Source organism: Fukomys damarensis, unplaced genomic scaffold (assembly GCF_012274545.1).
Source record: "Fukomys damarensis isolate Sample0158 unplaced genomic scaffold, DMR_v1.0_HiC HiC_scaffold_25, whole genome shotgun sequence".
Taxonomy (NCBI): domain Eukaryota; kingdom Metazoa; phylum Chordata; class Mammalia; order Rodentia; family Bathyergidae; genus Fukomys; species Fukomys damarensis.
The window spans coordinates 18,446,291-18,456,061 of record NW_022900937.1 but is presented as its reverse complement, the minus strand read 5'-3'; the positions used below and the strand labels follow the sequence as shown (position 1 = coordinate 18,456,061).

The window sequence follows — 9,771 nt, the reverse complement described above, 5'->3', positions numbered from 1 at the left end:
TTTTTTTTTTTTTTTTTTTTTTTTTTTTTTTTTTTTTTTTTGGTACCGGGATCATACTTGGGACCTTGTGCTTGTGAGGTGGCACCACTGAGCTCAATCCCTGGCCCCTGACATGAAATTCTATAGTCGGCAAAGTTATTCTCCAAATGTGAAGAGGGAATAATAACATCCTCAAACAAACAAGAGCTAAATGAATTTGTTGTCAGAGACCTGTCTTGTGAGAAATGTTTAAATTCTTTGCAGAGCAGGAAAATGACAGAAATCAGTTTTGGGCCCGGTGAAGCAAAAAGAAAAGTCAACAAACTCTCCACCCTGCCTTTGTGTCCCAAAGCCTAGGTGCTCTGCCTCTCCCCACTTTCAGGGTACCCTGTCACTGAGCTACATTCCCCGCCTCTTTATTTTTTTAATTTTGAGACAGGGTCTTGTTCACTTTGCCCAGGTGTAACTCAGACTTGTGCTCCTCCTGCCTCAGCTTCCCTAAGTGTTGGGATTGTAGGTATGTGCCACCATGCCCTGTTTTATCTTTGTTTTCTATATAATGTACAAGCTCTTTAGTTGGTCTTCGAAGCATAGGAGCGTCTGTGCTATACCATCTAATATTTGCGCCATTTTCCAGAGGTGAAAGTCTCCTGGGGTAGTACGTCAGCCCTTTTACCTCCATGGATTATATTTAGAAGTGAATTTAGATGTTGAGAATTGAGATATAATCGAGTATCTTACCCTCCCAACATATGCGATTACATTCCAATGACATCAAAATTTCTTCAACAGTGCCTGTTGAATAGCTATATTAAACACGTACAAGTGGTTTGGAATGGATTTAATCATTTTACTGGTGCCACTGACGGCATTTGCAAATTTACTGCTAAAATGAACCTACAGAGATTCACATATCCTTCCCTTTATAGAATAATTCCTAGAGCTACAATTGCTAAATTAAAAAATAATTTTTAAAATCTTCTCATGTTGAAAAATTGCCTTTAGGAACTTCATGGTACACTGTTTCACCACGAGGATAAAAGTAGGCTGCCCTTGCTGTTCCTCACCAGCCCCAAATATCATGGCAGCTTAGACCCCTGCTTTGTTCATTTGTAAAGAAAAAACAGAAATATGTTGTTCAATGCAAATTTCTCTGGTTTACCAGTGAGAGTAAACATCTTTCTCTTTCGGGTGTATTATCAGCTACTCGTAACAGTAAACATCTTTCACCTATGTGTTTCATTGATTTTATTTGCATGTCTCTTTCTGCGATGTGTGATGCCCTTCTGCCTATATCAAGGTTTTGCTCTTCAAGAGCTATTTTTTTTTTTTTTTAAAGAATGCAGTATTGGTCCTGGATGTGGCTCAGTGTGCCGCTGCCTGCCTGGCAAGCGCAAGGTCCTGAGTTGCATTCCCGGTACCAAAAAACAAAACAAAACAAAACAGAACGCAGCATTGACAGCTTTTGTGAGAAATCTGTTGCAAGAGGGTTTTCTCCAGCTTGTTACTTTTTAACTGTATGATGAAGCCTTAAAAATTAATTTTTGATTTGAAAAAGTTCAGTTCCATGGAAAAAGAGTGAGAGTCCAAGTGGCTCTCATATAGCATAGCAAGGGTTAACATCTCGTTACCCCCACCCTGGTCTTTCTCTCCCACTGTGTGTGCGTTGGGGGTGTCTGGGGTGAAGGCAGATTCTGCAAGGCTGACATTTGCGTGCCGCGTGGGACAATACAGAAGGGACTGGACCCAAGGTGCGTGGGACAATACAGAAGGGACTGGACCCAAGGTGCTTCAATAATTGAATGACTGCGTACCTTCTAATCTCCTCCCACAGAAACCTCTCTTCCTCTTGCTGTTTCTCACCCTTATCTATTTGCTGTGTCCTCCCCACCGCACCCCCCAGCACAGCACAAGGATACAAAGAGAAGATTTCTGCAAAGCAGCTCTGACGCTACAGATGGTAGTTACCCTCCTTGTGTCAACCAGCGGAGCGTGGCCATTGAGAACAGTGTGAGCAGATATGACAAGCAATAAAACCCGTGAAAGCCAGCAACGACAAGAGGAAGAGCCACATTCTGACTCAGAAGAAGAATCATTGCCGAAGTGCGGAGAACAGTGGAACCTATTTTGAAAACAGTACAAAAGCGCTTTGAGCTGTTTGGAGAAAATACGCTACTTTGGGTAATATCTTTAGCACTCTTTTCGGAATGACTGCTAAGAAAATCTTGCATTTGCCTGACAGCCATCATTGTCACTTTATGTACCTACCGGTTTTTCTCCCTACCCAGCAAACTTCCAGATTGAGCAATACTTGCCGGAAAGGAAAACCATCTTTTGTGAAAAGTAAGCTTCCTGGTTTTCAGGCAGCCATGGACTGGGAGGAGAGTATCAGACTGCAGATATTGGATCTGGACTTGTGTCTGGGTTTTGCCATTGACTTCCTCTGTGACCTGGGACTGATTTACTTAAGCCTTGGTTTCCTCAGTAGGTTCATATTGATCTCATAGAGTTTCAAAGTTTTCTGCCATCTGGTGCTGCCAAAATACTGACAACGGTGCTGCTGCTACTGCTGCTGATAATTATTATATGTGGTTCTGAATCATTTTGTAGGTGTACCTGGGTATAGTAGTCACTTGGAATGAAGCCTTCTGACATTCTGGGGCATCAGTTAGGTAGAGCGAAGCCACTTACATCTGGGCACTGTTGATTCTCAGTTACTCAGAATGTGCTATGCTGCCAGGGGAGCAACAGAGACCTACAGTCCTTATTATAAGGCCTCCCCTTTCAGGAGCTACTCCCCTAAGATTCGTGGCCTCATCATTTGAGCTGACACTGGCAGTTCCTACTAGCCTGACTGCCAAGTTCCAGTCCCAGTTCAGTCCCAATGCAAAAAGCTTACTCTAAGGGCTGGGATTTAGCTCAATAGCTCTGCCTGCCTTGAAAGCACAAGGTCCTGAGTTTGATCCCCGGTACTGGAGGAAAAAAAAAAAAGCTTACTCTAACCTTACTCAACCTATTTCATAGAAATAGGGTGGCAGAATATGACTTGTATATACAGAAGCAGACCCTTTATGTGGCTAAAAGAATACTGATGACAATCATGTAACACTTCAGGAATTTCAGCACTTAGGCATCTATCATATAATCAGTATGGACTAGCACAGTTTTTCTCACTAGATTGCTCAAGTTAAGAGGATGCTTTTGAAATTTGAGTTAGGTCTATCATGATTTCTTTAAGAATTTAAAAATATTGAAAATAATTTGCAAACACCAATATACTGTCTTTCGTTAGCATGACAGGACATACACTGAATTTAGAATCGGAAGATTGAACTTCACGTTCCTGTCGATTTGGGGGCCATGTAATCTTGGGCAATTTATTCAGTCATAGGTTGTTGTATTTTTACTTACTTATTTTTCTTTTTGTGGTACCAGGGATGGAACACAGGGCTTTCACTCTCAGCTATATCCCTATTGCTTTTTACTTTTTATTTCAAGACAGGGTCTTGCTAAATCACTAAGTTCCCCAGGCTAGGTTTAAACTTGGGATCCGCCTGCCTCAGCCTTCCAGAGTACTGGGATTACAGGAGTGCACCATATGAAGATCTTCAGGTCCATTCAGAACAGAGTGTTAAGAGGTTTTCAGGTCTTCTGATTCAGTAATGGTGAACCTTTTAGAGCTTTCAGTGACAACAAACAGCCCGCTGCAGCATGCATGCCATAGGTCTGCCACCACTATTCTAATTGGTCCAACATAAGGAGAGGGAGAGGGGAGGACAATGGGTTTTTAGACTCATCATAAACCCAGAAGTTGGTGGAGAGCTGGGGTACCAGATACTAAAGGCAAAGAACTAACAAAGCTGAAGACTGGCATGGCCTTCCTCCTGTTCCCACAGCTTAATCACTTATAACCTCTCCAAAACAGGAAGGGTCCAAGGCACATGTAGTCCACTCCTATCTCTGCACCTCTGGGTGTAGCCTTTTGACTTTGGCTAATTATCCTAATACGTGCAAGGAGGATTTCAACTGGGGAAAAGAACACTGAGATGTGAGAGAATAGCTCTAAGATTTTAGTCAAGTTCTTTAACCTCTCTGACGTCATTTTACATATTTATAAAATGAGGAAAATACCTATCAGGCCTATGAAATAGTTATTTAAAGGATCAAATAAGATAATATCGATACATATGCTTTCTGTACTATCCGTGAGAAAGACAAAGTGTTATTATCAAGATGATCAAACATTTACCCAGGTCCAGCTATGTGCCAGTCATTGTGAAAAGCCAGAACAACTAAGACCTTTGGCCACTGCCCTTCAGAGCAATGGAAAAGTAACTACCAAGAGAAGATAGTCAAGGATCTGTGCCAATTAAGTTGTGGAAGCAACCCTTCCCTGGTCTCCCTATTTCTCCCTTGGCTCCCTTGTTGTTAACGCTATGAAATTCAAAGTAGTTTGAAGAGGTGAGGGGAAGCTTGACAGAGAAGCTGGCAGGGGTTGGATCAGGAAGATAAACCTGAGAGTACAGTGGGAAGTGCACTCCTGGAGGGTCCCAGTGATTCCACCCCTGGTATTTGATCCCTTGTGTAACCCCTTCCCTTCGAGTGTGGGGTAAACCCACCAACTTCTAACCAAGAACAGAGTAGAAGTGATAGGTTAGGTTACAGGACTATGGCTTCCACCTCTGGGCCACTGGCTGCCATGCTGGGGAACCCTGAGAGAGCCTAAGAAAGATGCACCCGTGAGGACCAAGTCCTGCCAGAAACCATGTGAGTCAGCTTGGAAGCAGATCTCCTCCCACCCCTCAGGCCCTGCCCTCCCAGGCCCTGTCAGCTCTTTAGAGGAGCCTCCCCCAGCCAGCACTTAGAGTGTGGCCTTGTGAGAGACCTTGAGCCAGAGGGACTTGGCTCAGTGTGCTCAGATACCTGAGGACAGAGACTGTGGCATAGCAAGTGTTTGTTATTCTAAGCCAGTATGTTTGGGGTAGTTGGAAGCAAGGCACTTGATAAGTGGCATAAGGGCCATCTATGCAGTAGGAATGAAACTGTTGAATGCAGAGTAGCTTGAGATGGCCAATGTTTGTGACTGCAGTGGGCCCAGGGAGAAGTAGGGAGATGAGAGAAGGGCTGCCACTGCCTGTGTGCTCGTGGCTTAGGGAGACAGGTATGATGCATGTCCAAAGCTCTGCTCCCTACTACTGAGTGCCGGGACTGGGCTATGTCTATGGCTTTCCCTAACTTCCTGGGCACTAACTTTGAAACTTGACCTCGCCACCCCATGTCATTCCCTTGTCCTGGGTACATGTACAGAACACAAATAGCCAGAGGGTTTATAAGCTTGGAACAAAAGCGTACAATCTCCCTTCACTCATTGGGAGTCCTGTATGTAAGAAGGTCTGGGTTGAGGCAAGACCACTTCTTCTATTTTTTTCTTATTTATTTATTTATTGTTATTGAACTCAGGACCTTGAGCTGGTGAGGCAAGTGTGGCACCACTGAGATAAATCCCGAGTCCAAGACCACTTCTTTTAAACTCAATTCTAATGTTAATAAATCATCTCTTTGGACATGACATAATGATAACATAATGAATATTTCTAGCAAGTTCCATTACTTGTGTTCACCAGGCATAACAAAATCATCCTTATAATAAAGCAGGTATGACATTCTACAATTGATCTAAATGTGTAAAAACTAAATTACGTTAAAATGTTTCCTTGAAGAGTTGAATTTTAACTCTTTAACAATATACCCTTGACTTATAGACTGGGTCGGTTCTGGAGAGTGGTTGTAACTAACATCGGTTGTAAGTCAGCACAGCTGAGATCTGGATGTTTACCTGGGTATATATTATACATAACCAGAGGCAGATGAATCTTCCATTAACCTAATTATCCCAAGTTGTTGGTATGTCAGGATGGTCGTAACTTGAGGATCCACTGTACCTTTCATTTAAAAGTAACTAAAACTAAAACTAAAAAGTAAAACTAAAATCTGGACCCTGTGGTAACTGTCATGGTATCAAGCATTAGAACTCAATAGAAGTAACCTACAATTAAAGCTCATTAATTTTTATGCAATACTTTACTGAAGTTAGTAGAATAGATATATACAATGCCAGGAAATTTTTGCCTGGATAATTACTTATCTAAGACAGAAAAGTTATTATTTTATTTGACTTGGTCTCTAAAATGGCCATTTTACTCACCATTTTGAAGATACAGGAGTATGTAAGTTCTCATCCATGGAAGTCATTAACACCTGATGGTTTACAACATCTAAATACTTCTGAATGTGAATCTGTTACAGAAAAGTCAAAGCTTAGGCCATTATGGTGGACTAAAGATACTCAGTTCATTCATTTTATTAGGTTAACACTGAATTGTGTAACAAAGCTAAAAAACACAACACGCTATGTGTTATTACATGCCTAAGGTGTCATTAGGTATTAGAAGATGGAATGACTTCAGCTCTCTCAAAAACAACTGAGTCTCAAAGCTTGAGTGACCTGTAGCATTCTTTGCAAATGAAATTGTTCACAACAGCCAGCAAATTGCTTAGCCAGGTAAATCTGTGAGGCAATACAGACAAGGAATAATGTCTTTCTCTTACAGGGACTTGAAGCAAGCAACTGAGATAAACATCTGGCCTTAGGTAACAGATTATTCAAAATGGCCAACCCAAAGACTCCAGCTGGGTCCAGCCCGCTTGCCATCAAGTAATATAGGACAATGACGTGCCAGTCTGAGGAAGCTATAGGAAACACCACAGTTTCTCGCAGCCTTGGGAGCTAGCAATGAAACTGATTACACAGGAGCATGAAGGTCTGAGGCACTGAAAATCACAGCTCTAGAAGATGGACCTTATTAGCTAACACATGCTGGTTTCATAGATGAATAGTAGCCTGGTCTGAAGACTGGATTCTCCTCTCCTCAAGTCTGTTAATAATGTGAAGTCTCTACTTTATTTCTCTGTCTCAAAATCAGTCTATTTCTTCAGTTTTAGCCATTTGATTATAATATTACAAAAATGAATAGTTCAAAATACTTAAGCTACTAGGGAATAGTTATCTTTTGTTTTCTAGAGTCCTAGTGAATCCCAGAAATCTGCATTGTATTGGTAGGAATCCTTTTTGGTCAGGCAAAACAAGGGCTGATCAAAACATTTGATGTATAGGGGACCGGGGATTTAGCTCAGTTGTGCTGCCACCTGCCTCCCAAGGGCAAGGTCCTGAGTTCGATCCCCAGTACCAAAAAAAATATGATGTGTGTATACATTTTCACAATTTATTACAAAAACACCTTGCTAATACCTCTCCCTCACTTTGAGCATGCTTTTTTTTTTTTTCCTGCCACTTTCTAAAGCAGTTCTGGAAGTCCTCTTTTGTGAGTGTCTTTAGAAGTTGTGATTAAAAAAAAGAAAAATACAACGAATGCTCATCCTGAGTGCCATCCAACCGAAAGGCAGGTTCATAAAAAGATTATGGTGCACTGTCAAGCACCTTAGTTACTGGACCTTTCTTTATCTGGTCCTGTGCAACTTTTAGCTCTTCCCCAAAGTTAAAATAATCATGAAAGATAAATGTGTTAAATTGACTCAGGGCATTGAGGCAGTCATGGCAGTGCAACTGAAGATTCTCACGAAAGAGAGCTCCTGAACTGCCTCCAGAAGGGGTGAGAAGGATGGGCTAAGTATGTTTGAAGCAAGGGGGACTAATGGCAATGTGTCTTTTACTGTAATATATTTTTAGACAATTTAAACCTTCACCTTATCCTTCAATTACACTGCATTTTGTTCGAATAATAGTGCTTATTTTTCAAGCTTAAGTTATTTTATCAAACCAATTTCTAAACTTGCTGCTGCAGAATCTTATATTTCATCTCTTTAAATTCTTTGTGGAATATAACATGATGTAAATCAATCAGGTAGTAATCATTGTCGATTAGAAAACTAAGAAGACATGCATGCAAATGGCCACCCTATATCCCACTGGGTTACAGAATTTTCAGGGTCCTGTGAGAACCACACATCTTTTCTTCTAGAAGCTTCTTTGTCTCTTTCCGGGATTTATTTAATATCTGAAGCCTACTTACTCTTAACCCCATTTCTGTCCTTCGGATCGCTGTTTCAAGATTCTGAATATCTAGAGTCTTTCTTTCTTCCTCACATGGGAATTTCGTTAATTTCTCCTTTAATTGGTGAAGGTCTTCTTGGATCTGCACACACAAAATTTACACAAAATATTGAAAGAATCCACATGGTCTACCTATAACATTTATTTTACAGGTCTGCTGTGGGCTTGACTTGTGAGAGCCATAAGACAATTTTTATCATAGTCATTGACAAAGATGACTCCTTTTATTCTAGGACATCCTTTACTCAGAATATGCCAGCATTATCTCTCAGATCCTAGAGAACAAAGCTTTCCTACAATTTCTGTTGTTCCTTCTCCCATTAGGAATAGATATAAAGCGTCAACTCAAAATGGGTTCTGCTCTCTTGGGGGGGTAAAGCAGTTGAACTAGAGATGCTATTTATGCCAGATTCTAATTTTTACAAATTGGGTGAGGTAAGAAAACAGCAAAGACAGGATCTAGCAGAAGCAGTCCCTTTCAAAAGAGTGTGGTAAATTGTATTGGCAGGGCTTGTTGGTTTTCTGTCCTAGCTGGCTCTTCCTCACTGCCCTAAAGAAGCAGTTCTGTAGGTCTTGTGGCTTTAGTTATGCTTTATGTAGTGGGAAATGAAAATTTGGATGAAGAAAGAGCAATGTATGTTATTATTACTCTCATATTTTCCCTCAATGTGTATTTTCTGGGAAATGATGAAAATCTCTCCAACATCAGGCATCCTCGGCATCAAACGGGCACTATGAAATCAGAAAGCACAAGATTCTCTGTCTTCATATTAGAAACTAAACTTCAGATAAATACAGATGGCACCAATTATTGTATGGGCTGCTGCCACAGGAAAAGCATTTTGTTATGCAAATTTATGAACCTAACACCTGTTTCAGCAATAGTCATACCAATAACAGTCTGCAGTCTGGGTTGCTAAAGGCACTTTGAAATGGTTACCTTTCCTCTGTTAGTATAACTGGACTCACCTTCAATCTAGCCTGTGTTACAGATTACTCAGGAACATTCCCACAGAGCCAAGTACTGTATTCAAAATATCAGAATTTGCAACTTGTCAGTGATGGGCATTGCAGTCTGGAAGACACATCTGATCATTTGTACTCTCCACAAATTGTCCTGTGATGCCTTCAGGCCCCCTCAGATTGATATCTGAACACATCTACTTCTTGCTTGCAGGCAGTAAGGGTGAAGACACACTTCTTTCCATTGTTTTGTCCAAATGATGACTGTAAGTTGACTTGTTTGAAAACATTTCAAATGCAAAGAGGCAGTTCCAGGACAACACCCCTTTTAGATCCCTACATGATAAACCTTCTCACTTCTAGTAATTTTAGCGCCAGGCTTCTTTCTGCAATTGTCTTGGGTTGGTTGGTTGACATTCTTCATCTGTCTCGTGTGACAACGTTTCTTCATGGAATGCTGAGATAATGTGTTAATAGTAACACACGGTACACAGTAGGAACTCAATGAAAGCTGGCTCTAACATTTACTAGTCGCATGATTCCCTCATATATATTACCCTTAATTTGTTGAGGAATAAAACTATACCTTAGAACTGTTGGATACAAATGAGGTAATATGTATGAAAATGATTCAACATAGGCTTCAGAGCCAGGCAGATGTGAACTGGATCCTCCTCCTCCTCCTCCTCCTCCTTCCC

At 41.1% G+C, this 9,771-nt stretch overlaps 1 protein-coding gene across 8 annotated transcripts in view; it reads right to left on the bottom strand.

Moving 5' to 3' along the window:
• Window positions 1-9,771, bottom strand: part of Iqch (IQ motif containing H) — a 192,513-nt gene that overhangs the window by 177,484 nt on the left and 5,258 nt on the right. For 7 of the 8 annotated variants that reach the window (XM_010643289.2, XM_010643293.2, XM_010643292.2 and 4 more), the window contains exons 2-3: window positions 8,070-8,192; window positions 6,185-6,276 (exon numbers count right to left, since the gene is read on the bottom strand). In XM_010643289.2, the coding sequence (XP_010641591.1) occupies window positions 6,185-6,276; window positions 8,070-8,192 (215 nt within the window). The remainder of the gene's footprint in view (window positions 1-6,184; window positions 6,277-8,069; window positions 8,193-9,771) is intronic. The other variant, XM_010643291.2, reaches the window with a different exon arrangement.